Genomic DNA, 17,127 nt, shown 5'->3' with positions numbered 1-17,127 from the left:
GTTCACAATCTAAAAAGAAACATAAGGTACACATCAACAACAGCCACTGGAGGGATGCTGTGCTGGGGTTGCACAGGGCCAGTTGCTCTCCCCCTGATAAATATAAGAGAATCACCACTTTGAAAGTTGCCCCTTTGCTCAGTTAGCAGGGGTTGACAACCACAACTATCCATGTTTCTAAGCCACTGAAAGATGCCTCTCATTACAGTTTCCTGTTCCATAGGAACCAGGCCTTCATTCAAACTTTAATATTGATGTTTTATGGTTGTATGGCAAAACATGCCCCCAAACTAAAGCTTTGTTTTTCTTATTTGCTCTTGCCTCATCAACCTCTGTAGAGTCATTATTTGGTTCCATTTTATAAATTTATTTATTATTTATTGCATTTCTAGACACACACACACACACCGCCAATCCAAAGGCTCTGTGCGGTGTACAACAAATTTTAAAAAAACATTAAAACAACACCATTTAAAAACACACTGCTTAAAGCAATATAACAATTTTACAACAATTCAGAGCCATTTTAAAAACCAATTAAAATAGTTTAGAACAATTTTAAAAACTTGGAAGGTCAGGCCAAACAAGTAAGTTTTTAGGGCTTTCTCTTAAAGGCCAACAGCGAGCCTAAATTATGGATATCTGCTGGGAGTGCATTCCATAGGCCAGGGGAATCTACAGAAAAGGCCTGGCTCCGAATCGCCACCAAACATGCCCATAGTAACTGGAGATTGACCTCTCCAGATGACCTCAACTTGTGATGGGGATCATACAGAAGAAGGTGCTCTTTAGGTAACCCAGACACAAGCCGTTCAGGGCTTTAAAGGTCATAACCAGCACTTTGTATTTTGCCCGGAGACATATCGGCAGCCAATTCTAAAACAGTGCAACTGTTTTAAAACAGGCATAATATGGTCTCTCGGGGTTACCCCAGAGACCAGTCTGGCTGCCACATTTTGAACTAACTGAAGTTTCCGAACTATGTACAAAGGCAGCCCCATGTAGAGCACATTGCAGTAGTCCAGCTTGGAGGTTACCAGCGGATCCACCAATGTTTTGAGATTGTTCTCTTCAAGGAATGTACGCAGCTGTCGAACTGGCCGAAGTTGATAGAAAGCACTACTGGCCATAGCCTCCACCTGAGATACCAGGGTGAGGCCTGGATCCAAGAGCACTCCCAAGTGGCGCACCTGTTCCTTCTGGGCGAGTGTAACCCCATCCAGCACAGGAAGAACTCATCCCTCAAATTCTGATCCCCCACAATGATTGCTTAGATTCAGCTTCAATTTTTTATCCCTCATTGATTAGAAATGCTTTTGCTAGTCAAATGCACATGATGAAGTGTCCAGTTGGGCCCCATTTTAAATATATTTTACTGGCAGAGGTTGCTGTTTACATACATAGGTATCACTTTAATATTGTATAGATCTGCCAGATTTTATAATAAAGATGCTCTCTATATGCATTTTATTAGTACTTTGGAATAAAATCCTCCGTGCAAAAAGGACCAATTGAGTGACCCAAGCTCTGTCAGAATAAGCTTGGGATGGGTGGTTAGCAGGCTGCAAAGGGTAAAGGTCAACTCATGTGTAGATAAACCAGTCATTAATTTTTAAACATTCATGGGGCTTTGGGAGTGCATGCCCCTAAATAATGGATTTCTTTGCACACTTGGATCCATGCCTGGCTGCATGCAACTGTTACTCATAAAAAATTAAGGATAAAAATGTTGGCTGTGTGACTAGTTTCTTTTCTGATTGTGATAAGCCTCAGGGCAGTAACTTATACTATATGGCTCTCTCTAGGACTAGGAGAGAGGAGCCTTTGCTGCTAGTATTTTAAAGATTCAATGGCAGTGAAAGGTTCTCAGTTGTACCAGAAACAGAAAAGAACTTGTGTTGCAAAATGGCAATTGTGGTCAACCCAAGCCATGCAGACACCTAACCCCAGATTAAACTATATGTAAACTGCAGTATGTTGCAAGCAGATAACTGTATGGATTGAATGACTGATTGATTGACTGATTAAGTGCCGTCAAGTCAGTGTTGACTCTTAGAGACCACATAGACAGATACTCTCTAGGATGATCTATCTTCAACTTGGCCTTTTAGGTCTCTCTGTGTTGCATAATTGCTGTCATAATCGAGTTCATCTTGCTGCTAGTCGTCCTTTTCTTCTCTTTCCTTCAACTTTCCCCAGCATTATGGACTTCTCAAGGGAGCTGGGTCTTCACATAAGGTATCCAAAGTATGATAGTTTGATTCATACGGTTAGTATGAGACCATCAAACTATCTCAAACTAACCGTATGAATTGGTCCTCATTTAAAGCAAACAAAGGATGCCTGGTTTTCCTTTCTTGTCCTTCTTTGATCAAATAAAGTCTATCTTTGTTCCAAGTGTTTTGAACAAAGCACTTCATCCTCCTTTGTCCTACATAATCTTTCATGGTAATAATTGTATACCTTTTCCTACAGAGATCAAAATAAAAACTTTTCTCCAGCACCTTAAGTGGTGCAGTGGGGAAATGCTTGACTAACAAGCAGTTTAGTCAGAAGGTTGCCGGTTCAAATCCCTGCTGGTACTATATTGGGCAGCAGCAATATAGGAAGATGCTGAAAGGCCTCATCTAATACTGCGCGGGAGGAGGCAATGGTAAACCCCTCCTGTATTCTACCAAAAAAAACCCACAGGGCTCTGTGGGTGCCAGGACTCGAAATCAACTTGATGGCACACTTTACCTTTACCTTTACTTTCCCCTAAAGAAGAGGTTATTATCTCAAAGCATGAGGGGACCTTTTGGAAACAAACCATTATACTGTTCCTCCTTTTCCTATTTGTATTTTCAGTATGATGCCATCCCTTCTCTCTGAGTAATAATTATACCATCTACCCCCACCGCACCCCACCAAACACAGTGCAGCCATGTTCAGGGCTCTTTGTTTTTTCCTGTAGCAATGCATGAAGATCTGTCCCAATTATGTAGAGAAGACATAGAAGCCTGGGGCACTGAGCTCTCTAAGGTTAAACTGTTCATGAACCAAGTTGTAACCATGTCGCTAAAGATCAGAGTAGAACAACTCAACAGCAGAAGTGTCTTGTAAAAGCAGAAGGACTGCCCTATTCTTACTGCCAGCTCCCCTTCTAAGGAATTTTATCATCTCTAATCCACCATCCTCATCAAGGTGCTAAGGTTCATCATTGTGGACTGTTGCATTCAGGCAGTGCTAAATTTATTAAGTTGCTTCATTACAGAAAAACATACTGGTTGCAAATCCTGCTTGGAAATGTCGCCTTCTGCTCTAGAATCTCTTCCCCTAATCCTTGAATGTGAGGACTTTCCATACTTATCCAATTGTAATGAAGAGGTGCTGCAGTCTGTTCAAGGAAACTTTTGACTGTTCTTTCTCCATGTATCTCATGGTTGAGACTGGATATGAAAACAGATACTAGGACTTGAGTGTGTAGAGGGAGACCCGGCAAGAGCTCTTTAGCTCTGGTTTCACAAAATGATCACATCCACCCTCTTCCACACTGGTGTTGTCATCAGCATGGACTCTAACAGAGACTGAGCAATCCAGGGAAATAATACATCATTCCAGAATGGCAGCCTCATCATGTCTTGCAGTGTTGGCTGGTTCCTTCCTGGGAGACCCAACATCTTTGGGCATCTCTGTTATGAGAATAAGGTAAGGCAGTTGGCTTAGCTGGTGAATTACTGTGGTGCTAGCAGCAAGATTCTCCCTTCCAGTGTTGCCATAAGAGCAACTCTTTGGGACTGATATGATCCTTGCAAGAAGCCTAGGGAGAAGAGAGAAAGCTGTCCTCTCACTCCTTGCAAAGCTTGCCAGCAGCACAGATGGCAAAGAGGAGGCTGCTGGCAACCTTCCCTCCTTCCTGGTCCCTGTGCCACTTTCAAAATTGATCCTTGCAGACTTTGAAAGGGGGCTGGCCTGCACCAGGGTCATGGGGCAAGGCAGCATTTCACATCACACATCAGGTGCCGTAATACCTTGGACCATCCCATCTGTTAGAGCAGGGCTGCACAACTTCAACCCTCCAGCTGTTATTGGTCTGCAAATCCCATCCTCCCTGACTATTGGGCAGTCATTTGTGGCAGCTCACTGCTCACAGTTAAGCCAATGTTCATCTGAAGAAATGGACACTGTATCTGTGGTGGTGGGCATAGCCACCCACGCCTCATGATCATAGAAGTGTCTGCCATCATGGATACAGCATTCACCTCAAACAAACATCAGCTTATCCAGGAGTAGTATTTTGCCACAAATGACTGATGAGGCTGTGAAAGCGCTTTTACACAGCAGCTTTGTAGTTCTTATCTCCATATTGTATAGATAAGCTGACCTCAAATCAGGAGCAAAAAAGTGTAATATGACACCTGGGGAATAGCCGACAGGAGCTGGACAGTATCCGGTTCGGCAAATGCCATCCTTTAAAGTGTAAGGGTGCAAAGAATTCAGATAAAACAGAAGGCGACAGAGCAGAACCACATAAAGAACAGACAGAAGGCTGTGCCAGCTGGTCAGAGTCAAAAGAAAGATAGCATACATCAGGTGAGAGTCAGTGTATAGATGCTTATATGCCAATGCCAGAAGCCTCCAAGCCAAGATGGGTGAGCTGGAGTGCTTGGTTGCTAACGCAGAAATAAATAAAGTAGGCATAAAAGAAACATGGTGGAACAGTGAGAACCAGTGGGACACTGTTATTCCTAGATATAAACTCTATAGAAAGGACAGGGAGGGGCGACTTGGAGGTGGAGTAGCACTGTTTGTTAAAGAAGGGATAGAATCTAACAAAGTAGAAAACCCAGGTGGACCAGAGTCCTCCACAGAAACCCTGTGGGTGACAATACAAGGACTGAAAGGAAATGTGCTACTAGGGACATGCTATCGCCCTCCGGATCAAAATGTTGACAGTGACTTGGAGTTGCAGGAGGAAATCAGGGAGGCTTCAAGGAGAAGCAGGGCAGTAATAATGAGTGACTTCAATTACCCACACATAGACTGGGTAAATTCAGTCAGGTAATGACAAAGTCTTCCCCAAGTCCTGCTATGCTGCCTCATCATGGGGGGGGGGGTGTTTCTGGGATGGATGAGTGATGTACTCTGGGAGGTATACTCGCAGTAGGGTCACCCAAAGCGTGAAGGTAAGCCAGCTGCCCAGCTAAAGCAAGCAAGCACCTATATTGGTCAACAGTGATATAGGAAGGTGCTGGAGGCAGATGATCAATTCAGTGACAACAACAAAGTCATCATTTCATACCGCGCAGGAGAAGGCAATGGTAAACCACTCCTGCATTTTACCAAGGAAACCACATGGATAGACAAAATGGAATGATTGCCGATGTAGTGCCAGATGATGGGCCCCTCAGGTCAGATGGTACTCAACATGCTACTGAGGAAGAGCTGAGGATCTCTCAGAGTACCGATGGTGTTTATGACACGGTTAGACTAAAGCCTTTTGGACATCTAGCAGCTGATGTTGCCATGAAGGAAAAGAAAATCTGAAGCTGCAAAGACAGAATTACAATGGGAACGAGGAACATAAGCATAAATATGGGAAAGCTCGACACAGTGAAAGATGAAATGAATTGGCTACAGATTGACATCTTGGGCAACAGTGAATTAAAATGGACTGGAATGGGACACTTTCAGTCAGAAAACCACACCGTTTACTACTCAGGACACGAAAACCAAAGGAGGAACATTGTTGCTTTTATAGTCAAGAAGGATATAGCAATGACAGTACTTGGATACAATGCAGTCAGTAACTGACTAATATCAATTAGATTTTGTGGACAACCCTTTAATGTGACAGTTCTTCAAGTCTATGCCCCAACAACTGATGCAGAAGAAGAGGAAGGTGATGAATTTTATGCTCAAATTCAGTCTGAAATTGACAGAACATGCAAGCAAGATGTGATGCTGGTGGGGTTGAAGACTGGAATGCCAAAGTTGGAAAAGGTAAGGAGGAAAACACAGTCAACCTATATGGCCTAGGAAACAGAAACGAAGCAGGAGAATGACTTATTAGTTTCTGCCAAGCCAATGATCTCTTCATTGCTAATACATTCTTCAAACAACCAAAGCGGTGCCTATACACATGGACATCGCCAGATGGAGTACATAGAAATCAAATTGATTACATTATTGATGCAAAGAGGTGGAAGAGCTCAGTTATAACAGCAAAGACATGGCCAGGGGCCAATTGTGGAACACATCATGAACTGCTCATGTGCAAATTCCATGTCAAGCTAAAGCAGAAAAACAAAGCTATCCAGCTTCCATGATATGATCTTGAGAATGTTACCCACCATTTCCAAGAAGAACATCAGGAACCACTTTGAAGTTCTGAACTACATTGATAGAGAACCAGAGGAACTGTGGAATGAAATCAAAGAAGTTGTTAGGGATGGATTTGAAAAGAGACTGCCAAAGACCAAGAAACAGAAGAAAGCAAAATGGATGTCAGAACAAACAGTGGAAATTGCCAAGAAGAGGAGAGAAGTCAAAGTTTAAAAAAAGATAAAGACCTCACAAAGGAACTTAATAGGGAATTTCAGAAAGCTGTTGGAAGAGACAAGGAGCAGTACTACAATGACATCTGTAAAGACCTTGAGGATGGAAATAGACACGGAAAAACAAGGCAAGTTTTCCAAAAGATCTCTGAACTCAGAGGGAGGTTCCAACCTCAAATTGGTATGTTAAGGGATGCCAAAGGACAGATAGTAACTGATTCAGAGAAGATCAAACAGAGATAGGAGTATACTGAAAATCTGTACAGCAGGGATGTCAACATCCAAGATACTCTAGAATATATTCCCTACTTGCAAGAACCTCTGGTATGGGAAGATGAAGTTAGATCAGCACTCCGGTCATTACCAAGTCGGAAGGCTACAGGAATTGATGGAATAGCTACAGAAATATGGCAAGCAACAGAAGAAGAATCAGTCAAGGCTCTAACCAAACTATGCCAGCAAATTTGGAGAATGACACAGTGGCCAACAGATTGGAAGAGGTCTACATACCCATACCAAAGAAAGGAGACTTAACAGATTACGCAAACCATTGCACAATATCCTTAATTTCACATGCTAGTAAAATAATAATCAGGATCATCCAATGTAGATTAGAGCCCTACATGGAAAGGGGAATGCTGGATGTTCAAGCTGGTTTCAGAAAAGGCCGAGGAACAAGAAACATCATTGCTGATGCACGCTGGATAATTGAGGAAGCCAAAGAATACCAGAAAGAAGTCAATATGTGCTTTATTGACTACAGAAAAGCCTTCAATTGTGTCGACCATGTCAAGTTGTGGAATATCCTTAGGAAAATGGGCATCCCAGAACACCGCATTGTTCTCATGAGAAACATATACACAGGGCAGGAAGCCACAGTCCAGATGGAACATGGTGAAACAGACTGGTTCCAGATCAGCAAAGGAGTAAGACAAGGTTGTCTACTTTCTCCTTCTTTATTCAATTTATATGCTAAACATATAATGAGAGAAGCTGGATTGGAAGAAGATGAGTGTGGTTGAAAGTTGGAGGAAGAAACATCAAAAATCTGCGCTACGCTGATGACACCACTCTGATAGTTGAGAATGTGGATGATCTGCAAGCTCTAGTAATTAAAGTCAAGGAGCACAGTGAAAAAATGGGACTATGACTAAATGTCAAGAAGACTAAACTAATGGCAGTGGGTACGGCAACCAGCCTCAGAATTGACAATGAAGACATTGAAGTGGTGGATAGCTTCTGCCTTTTAGGATCGACTGTCAACAGTAAAGGATCCAGCAGTCAAGAAATATGCCACAGACTAGCACTTGGTAGGGTACCAATGAAGGCCTTGTAAAAGGATATTTAGATGCCATGATGTGTCTACCCCTACAAAGATTAGAATCGTTCGGACAATGGTTTTCCCCGTGACACTCTATGGATGCGAAAGCTGGACTTTGAAGAAGCAAGACAGAAAAAGCATTGACGCTTTTGAACTTTGGTGCTGGAGAAGACTTTTGAGGATACTATGGACAGCCAGGAAAACAAACAAATGGATCATAGAACAAATCAATCCAGAATTTTCACTCGAGGCATAAATGACCAGGCTCAAACTATCATACTTTGGAAACATTATGCAAAGATCCAGCTCCCTTGAGAAGTCATAATGTTGGGAAAAGTTGAAGGAAAGAGAAGAAGAGGACGACCAGCAGCAAGGTGGATGGACTCGATTACAATAGCAATGAATGCACCAGTGAGAGACCTTAAAGGCCAAGTTGAAGACAGACCTTCCTGGAGAGAATCTATGTGGTTGCTAAGAGTCGACACTGACTTGACAGCACTTAATCAAGCAAGCAAGCAATGACAAAGAGGTCAGATTTCTAGATACACTGAATGACTGTGCTCTAGAACAGTTGGTCTTGGAACCAAAGCATCAAGGGGAAGAGTGGTATAGAAATCAATCAATCAATCAATCAATCAAATAAATAAACAAACTTCCTTAAATACATCAGATGCAGGAAACCTGCCAGGGAGGTGGTTGGAATTCTCTGCCACAAGATGTGGTGACAGTCAACAACCTGGATGGCTTTAAGAAGGGTTTGGATAACTTCATGGAAGAGAGGTCTATCAACAGCTACTAGTTGGAGAGCTATAGATCACCTCCAGCCTTAAAGGCAGGATGCCTCTGAGTACCAGTTGCAAGGAAGTAACAGCAGGAGAGAGGGCATGCCCTCAACTCCTGCCTGTAGGCTTCCAGAGGCATCTGGTGGGCCACTGTGTAAAACAGCATGCTGGACTAGATGGCCTAATCCAGCAGAGATGTTCTTATGAGTACTATGCTTTGTAAAGAATGTTTAACCAATCATATTTCAAGCCACATATACCTGTGTTTGTGTAACCAAACTTTTTATGGTGGAATGTGTATTTAAAAACCCCATTTGACAGGCAGAAAGAACAGAAATAGCAACTTTCGCTTTTCTGTGTTTTTTCTCTGAGCTTGTTAAGGCAATTAAAAAATGCAAAGTATTTATCAGCTGGAAGTCTGTACCTGATGTATGGGCCTTTTAATGGCCCCCTTAAGAAGCCCCTCACCAGGGCAGGACTTCTGACCCTGTTTTTAACATCTGAAGAGGACTAGGGTCTTGTCAGGCACTCCAAGTTGCTTGGCAAAATACTGACTTGCTTGGAGAACTATTAGAGTACTGAACTAGGCCTGGGTGAGAAACCTCTCACCTCTGCATTGTTTTGCTATTGGCTGTTATTTGGTCTGCGGAATCTTGGAGCTCTGCATCCTGAACCCTTCACCTTTCATTTTCCACAATTTCTGCTTTAACACCTCTGGTCAGTACTTGTTTATAAAAGAGTGCAGGAACCTGCCCAACCTTGGCCTTGAGATGAAACCTCTTCAACAAAAGGCTTGCTACTGGCTTGACATTAGAGCTCTCTGGAGGACAAGGGCTTTCTGTTGCCGCTTCACTTTGCTTCCCTTTTTTGTAAAGTATTGGGACAAGTGGGGGACAGAAAGGCATTTAAAACCTTTTGTTCCTTCCAGGGGCAAGAAAGTATACTGCATTACCTCTAGGTAATTTGATCCGGCAGGAGTGAAAAAATTGCTTCTTGCCCCCAAAGGGTTCACAATCCATAAACACAAGGGAGACACCACCAGCAACCTAGTGAGCTGCTATGTTGGATTGAATAGGGACAGTTGCTCTTTCCCAGCAGAAGATGAGCACCACCACTTTAATAAAAGCCCCTGCTACTAGGGGCTGAAATCAATTAAGTGGACTTGTGCCCTAATAAATGAGCTTGGGGACTGTAGTCAGGCAGCCGATCCTATGCAAGTTTACAGCTGTTTTTACTACGGGAGCCAGCATGGTGTAGTGGTTAGAGTGCTGGACTAAGACCGGGGAGACCCGAGTTCAAATCCCCATTCAGCCATGAAACTAGCTGGGTGACTCTGGGCCAGTCACTTCTCTCTCAACCTAATCTACTTCACAGGGTTGTTGTGAAAGAGAAACTCAAGTATGTAGTACACCGCTCTGGGCTCCTTGGAGGAAGAGTGGGATATAAATGTAAAAATAATACTAATAATACTAGGCGATAAGACCCTTCGAATTCAATAGTACCGATTCACCAGTCCTACGGCCTTTATGCACGTCTTTCTTCTACACAGATCCTGCTTAGTTTAGTGAGACTTGCTCGTAAACATGGCCGGGTGCATAGAACTGAAGCTTTGGTTATCGACTAGGAAGTCGTCGTAGTTATCAGATGTGTGAAACACAGAAGTCAGAATTCTCTGCAGTGACGGGAGCAGCGGTGCAGTCAGCAAAAGAACAAAGAGTTGCCTGAACACCGCAGACACAGCATCAAAACTGGCTGCCCAAAACGCGTAACTCTTTATTGTCCAGGTGCCAGGGAAGAGGGAGGAGCGCTCGTTCGCAATGCTTTCTGGAACAAGTAGTTTTTCTATCTAGGGCGTTCCAAACAAATTCTCCCAAGATGCATTACGGTCACAGGTTTGACAATATGGGCTCCTTTCTAGAGCTGTTTTTTTTTTTTTTAATGATCTTTTTCTGTTGGTTTTTCAGCCGGTTCCCAACCGGAACACTGCAAAAAAGACACTGCAATTTCCTATCTCTAAAACCTATTAAACTGGAAGGTTAACTGATTGCAATTTCACTTAATACTTTTGCAACTTTCAAGTATGTATACCTCACTCTTTTTCTTGTAAAAGAGTAGCTTACGTAAAATTAATACTTTAAAAAAATATTATTTATTACGCTGATAAGAACAGAAGCATTACAATCGAGCAATGCTCAGGCTTTGAGAAAATAAATACAATTCCTTCAATCTTCTTGCGCCCCCTTTCCGGCGGCTTTCGGGTGCATGTTGGGATATGTAGTCCTTATGTCTCCCAGGATGCATCACGATCTTCTGCAGCGAGCTTCCGGGCTGGGCGTATTCTGGACTACGTTTCCCAGGATTCTTCGGGGGAGGCGCTGTCTCAAGGAGGCAGTGGTTAAAGAACAGCGAAGCGGGTGCGGCGGGCTCAGTCCTAACCCCGGGAGCGGAGCAACCAGGCTGCTGGTCGCGTTTCTGCTGTGTTCGGCAGGGATCGGAGTCCACCAGCCATGTCCGATTCAGGGGGCGGCGGAGGAGGTGGGGGTGGCGAGGACGGCGGGCTGGAAGTGACCGGCTCCGCAGTGCAGAATGTGGCCGACGTGGCGGTGCTGCAGAAGCACCTGCGCAAGCTGGTGCCGCTGCTGCTGGAGGATGGCGGCGAGGCCCCGGCCGCGCTCGAAGCGGCCCTGGAGGAGAAAGGCGCCGTGGAGCAGATGCGCAAGTTCCTCTCGGACCCGCAAGTCCACGCCGTGCTGGTCGAGCGCTCCACCCTCAAGGGTGAGTGAGTCACACGCGCAGGGCAGGGCAGGGCAGGCTAGGCTGCCCCCAGGGCAGGGCAGGCTAAGCTGCCCCCACTGAGCGGGGGTCAACTCGGGAGCCGGGCCCTTCCCCCGCCAGCAGAGGTGCGGCACCGTCCTCTGAGGGCTGGAGGCGCCCTGTGCTGCGGAGGATGCGGAATGGAGCCTCTCGGGCCGCAGCCCAGACAAACAACAAGGAGGATGGAGGGGTGTGGCCGCGGGGAGGGGAGGGGGAGGAGGCTGCCGGGGCGGTCAAAATGGCCGCCGCTTTGTCTCCGCCGGCCTAACGGGAAGCAGTGGCGGCCCCTCCGCGCGCTTGGGAGGGAGGCTTCTTTCTTTCAACGCCCCCACACCTGCCCCTATACCTGCGACCCTTTCAAACCTGCGTCTTCTCTCTCTCTCTCTCTCTCTCTCTCTATATATATATATATATAATTTTTTACATTTTATATCCCGCTCTTCTTCCAAGGAGCCCAGAGCGGTGTGCTACATATTTGAGTTTCTCCTCACAACAACCCTGTGAAGTAGGTTAGGCTGAGAGAGAAGTGACTGGCCCAGAGTCACCCAGCGAGTATCATGGCTGAATGGGGGATTTGAACTCAGGGCTCCCTAGTCCAGCACTCTAACCACTACACCACACTGGCTCTACCCATCCTGGGTAGTGGGAAATGACTGGACTAGCAAGTCGGGTTACCCCTGCCTGAGCATAGGGGTCTGCTCAGTTCACAGTTACCCCTGCTGCTAACTGCGCAGAGAGGCACCTTTTTTAAAGTGGCGATTCTCTTTATTGAGGGGGTGGGAGAGCAGCTGGCCCTATCCAACCCCAGCTCAGCATTCCTCCAGTGGCTGTTGCTGATGCCTACCTTTATGTTTCTGTTTTAGATTGTGAGCCCTTTGGGGACAGGGTGCCACTTTATTTATGTCTATGTAAACTGTTTTGAGAACTTTGGTTGAAGAACTGTATATAAATATTTGTAGTAATAGCAAGCCAGAGGTTGCCGGTTCGAATCTCTGCTGGTATCTTTCCCAGACTATGGAAACACCTTTATCAGGCAGCAGCGACATAAGAAGATGCTGAAAGGCATCATCTCACACTGTGTGGGAGGAGGCAGTGGTAAACCCCTCCTGTATTCTACCAAAGACAAACACAGGGCCCTGTGGTCGCCAGGAGTTGAATACTGACTGGATGGCACACTTTACCTTTACCCCTTTTTAAGTACGGGGATTGTGTTTATCGCTCTCAAGGGTGGTATGAGCAGAGTAAGGCGGGCAGCATCCTCCGGTCTGTCAATAATTCATAAAGTTCCCAGCATATTGTGAGCTGCCCAGGGATCTTTTTTGTATGGGGCATTATATAAATGTACTAAATAAATAAAACAAAATTTCCCTGCTTGCTGGCCTGTAACATAAGCTGGAAATCAAAACAGAGTTTGCAAACCCTGAGCTTGCTGAGGTGAATGGAGCTCCATCACAGTTGCTTCAGAAAAAATATTGTTTGGAAACTCCTTTTTCATAAAGAAAATGATGTTTAAGATGAAAAACAACTGTGTTTCTTTTTTTATTATCATCATCATCATCATACTGGGTGGGGCATAGCTCCCCTCACACAGTCATTCAGTTTGCTGTGCACTTTGGGGACACTTTGCACTTGGAGTCACCTCAAAGATTCACACTCTTTGAGGTGACCCCACTGTGTTTAATCCTAAATTGGGTGGTCAAGTTTCTACATATAACACATTGACCACTGTGGGACTTACCCCCCTCCCTGGGTTGCCACCTGGCTAGAAAGAACAAGCAAACCTAGCATGACCTGCATTTGGCAACAGCCTGGCATGTAGGAATTGGTTGGTGGAGCTTTTTGGAGCATGGAAAGAAATGTGGTTGTCTTCTTAGGTCTGCCTGTCAAGTTTGTGTTGAGAGCACAGGTCAGAACTTGATAACAAGCCAGCAAGCCCTGAGTGAGAGGGCGAGAGAACGAGGAGAGGACAGTGCAGGTAGTTTGTAGCTTATATGAGATGGAGAGCAAAACAGTGAGTCATCTAATCCAGTTCCTCCACCTGTCATTGTGGAAAAGATGGCTTCCTCTTTAATCTTCAGTAAATCCACCCCAACATGATGTGTCCTCTTCATGGAGAGTGCTACAACCCCACCTTCAGTATACAGTCCTGGTCAGCAGCTAGTTGGGACTGAGTAGTAGCAAAGGGATCAAGCTGTCAATCAGTAGTTCCCCGGTTTGAGTCTAGCCTCTACCATGGACCCCCTAGGTGGCCTTGAGCTTCCCTCTACCCAGTCTCAATAGGAGGATAATCCAGATTCCATACTAGTTTACATTACAGGCTTGTTGTAAGAATTACAGCTGGATAATACTTTACACATTCAGAAAGCACTATGCAAATACTAACAGTGATTCTCGTTCCTGCTTCCCACCCCTGTGTCATGGTAAAACTTGTTATAGATGCCATTCTTCCTGCTCCTCTTTGGCCTCTAGGTTGCCAACTGTGCAGGGGAGGCAGTTCCTAGTGTCAAGGGTTTCTAGATGTGGATCACGACTGTATGCAAATAGGAGGAGAGTTAGTTCACTCCCCCCCATCCCGCTTCACCAGCAGATTAAGGAAGGAGCAAACCACTGCTTGTTTGCTATATTGCGATATTGCTATATTGTTCCCTCACTTCCACCTGAGTAGCCTATGAGAAGATAGCTCCCTTCTCAGGTATGCTGCAGAGAAAACATTGTGTGTGTGTTTATTTGTCAACAACAACAAACTATTTATATACCGCTTTTCAACAAATGTTTCCAAAGCGGTTTTACAGAGAGAAATAATAAATAAATAAGATGGCTTCCTGTCCCCAAAGGGCTCACAATCTAGAAAGAAACATAAGATAGACACCAGCAACAGTCACTGGAGGTACTGTGCTGGGGGTGGATAGGGCCAGTTACTTTCCCCCTGCTCAATAAAGAGAATCACCATGTTAAAAAGGTGCCTCTTTGCCCAGTTAGCAGGGCAGATCTCCTTCTACTGTTCTCCCTGGTTGCTGGAGACATTGCTCAGTGGTAGAACATCTGCTTTGCATGGAAAAGGTCCCAGGTTTAGTCTTTGACATCTCCAGGTAGGATTGGGAAGGACTCCTGTCTGGAACCTGGAGAGCTGCTGCAGGAGACCTGAGTTCAAATCCGCATTCAGCCATGATACTTGCTGGGTGACTCTGAGCCAGTCACTTCTCTCTCAGCCTAACCTACTTCACAGGGTTGTTGTGAGGAGAAACTTAAGTATGTAGTGCACCGCTCTGGGCTCCTTGGAGGAAGAACGGGATATAAATGCAAAATATTAATAATAATAACAACAACCAATGGCTTGACTCAGTATGGCAGCTTCCTATGTTCCTAATCAATGGCAGTTGTTTGCTCTACAGCCTTTCTTTCCCCGTCTTGGAGACGGCTTTTGCTGCACCTCTTATCTGAGTAGAGATTTTTCCAGCACCAGTTCCCAGTTATAAGGGGGCAGCTTCACATATTGCTAAATTACTTTGTTGTGATATGAAGAAAGCTTGCATGTTGGATCATAATGTGATAATCATGTGTGCATTGGAAAGCTGCTGTTGGCTGTGGCTTCCCACCATGCAGGCACCTACAATGAAAAAAGTACAATTGCCAGGCTTTATTATTTCCTGTTGCCTTCAAATCTCATGCTGATGTATTCTGATGGTGCTGCACAAATAATAATAATCTGTACACAGCCATAGAAACTAGACAAGCTTAACTGCCAAATTGAAAGAAGGTTCATATTATGTTAACTTTAAACAGTTATACATAACTGTAAAGTGTAAATAGATATAAGTTTTCAGTCTAATTTGGAAACTTTTTCAAACTTTCAATAATCATGTAACCTTTTGTGCATTGGCTTGTCTTCTAAGGATCCTCACCATGTTGCAGAAAATTCTGGGGAACGTTCTAGAGTATGCTCGGTTCATTAATGGTGCTGATGGGGTTTGTTGGGCAGGACTGCCTTCAGGTTTTAGCTAGCCCTCGGCAAATTGTCCCCCACATGATTTGTGATGGGGCTTACCTTGGTGGGTGGGATGAGAAAGGATGTGATGGTGGAACAGCGCTTAGGCAGAAGAGTCACTCTGTTGCCATTGCACAAGGGCTGGGGGTATAGAGGTAGACTTGTGGATCAGCAGTTGGTCCTCAGCAGCTGCCCAGCGGTGCTGACCCCTGTTGTCAGTCCTACTGTCGTATCTCCACATTGCCCCAATGGAACACTCTGCTGTGACTCATATTGCAAGGAGGGTAAGTAGCTGTGGCTGTGCCTAGGAACTTGCCTGCCATTTGTGTTCTTTTCATGGAGGAAATCCTGCTGGAGCCCAGGATTCCTCTGAAAAGTTGGAGAACCACTGGTTTAATATATTGTCTTGTGTTTGAAGATCTTGCACAGTAGCTTCTGACGTCTTGTGCAGTTGCTTTTTTGGCCTTTCATTTTTATTAACGTCTGGTATTTTATAGGATTTGTGACTTAGAAATTGCTCTTGCATGATTGATATACATGAGATTGCTTTACAGTATTGCTGTGGTCATGCAGTATTGGAAAAAAATGAGTGTGTGTGACAGACAAAGGTGAGATTATGTTGGGTACTAGAGAGAACCTGACCTTTGGAAACAACTTTGTGTATTGTGTTTGCTGTAAACTGTTGATGCGTTTGCCTTATTTGCAAAGTTACATAATGGGTGTAGAATAGGTTCTAGTGCTGTAGGTAGAGATTTTCTCCTAGCTTTTTTTGGTAAGAACTTCCTGTTAGAAGCATTTTTTTAAGCACTCTGCACCCCTCCCCCAGCAGTGTTACTTCATCTCTATGTTGTAGATACTTCCTGTTTTCCCATCTCTGAAACTCTCACAGGACCTCTCTGTGCCCAGGCATTACCTGGGTCACTGGCTGAGGCTTTTGGGATATTAGACAGTTTAACTTCTGTAATACAAATGTAACCATTTAAAAAAGCAAACATGTTCATTGTGTTATTGGTTGTCACTTAAATAAAGTCCATGAACAATAAAAGTTATTCCAACCCTAGAATAACTCTCACTGAGGTTCATGGGATCTTTTAAACTAAAATAAGCACAGATCAGTTTTCTTACCATGGAATAGCTTCTTATTTATTTATTTATTTAATTAACATATTTGTATACCACCCACTGCTGAGGTCCCTAAGCAGTTAACAACAACAACACAAACCAAGAAATTTAAAAACAATTAAAACACTATGACCCTCCTGCTGCATGAACTTTCAAGTTTGTAAATCTTCCCTCTAGTTAATCTGTTTCATTGAAGAGTACAGCTTCTGTGGCAGGCAGTGAACGGTTTGCCAATGCAATCTTAAATATAGATGAGGAGCCTTCCAGGTCTGTCTTGCGCATGCTCAGAATGGTAGATTGCAGTAGTAGGCATCCTAGTTGTCAATGCTGGCTCACTTGATCAGTGCCATTTGCTCCTAAAAATCTTGTATGCTTAAACAAGAACATATTGGTGAGTTTTGTTCACCTCCTTTTACAACTCAAAGCACTTTGTGTGCCCCAGACTTGAACAGAAACAGTAGGCTAGTTTTACAATACTTGGTATTTGAACAGATCTGAAGTATCGTCTGTTTAAATAGGTCTGTTTGTATTTAGAAATACGTTTAGGTACACTAAATGTACACTAAA

At 44.2% G+C, this 17,127-nt stretch overlaps 1 protein-coding gene across 1 annotated transcript in view; it reads left to right on the top strand.

The window, feature by feature from the left end:
* The first annotated feature begins 11,023 nt into the window (after positions 1-11,023).
* DYNC1H1 (dynein cytoplasmic 1 heavy chain 1) overlaps positions 11,024-17,127 on the top strand; it is a 94,013-nt gene continuing 87,909 nt past the window's right edge. Inside the window, exon 1 of the mRNA XM_053246649.1 lies at positions 11,024-11,414. Coding sequence (XP_053102624.1) covers positions 11,147-11,414 — 268 coding nt within the window. The 5' untranslated portion in view covers positions 11,024-11,146. The remainder of the gene's footprint in view (positions 11,415-17,127) is intronic.

This window comes from Hemicordylus capensis, chromosome 1, assembly GCF_027244095.1.
Source record: "Hemicordylus capensis ecotype Gifberg chromosome 1, rHemCap1.1.pri, whole genome shotgun sequence".
NCBI classification, from domain to species: Eukaryota; Metazoa; Chordata; class Lepidosauria; order Squamata; family Cordylidae; genus Hemicordylus; species Hemicordylus capensis.
Note: the sequence above shows the minus strand (reverse complement) of the source record. Positions and strands in the feature narration are given on the sequence as shown.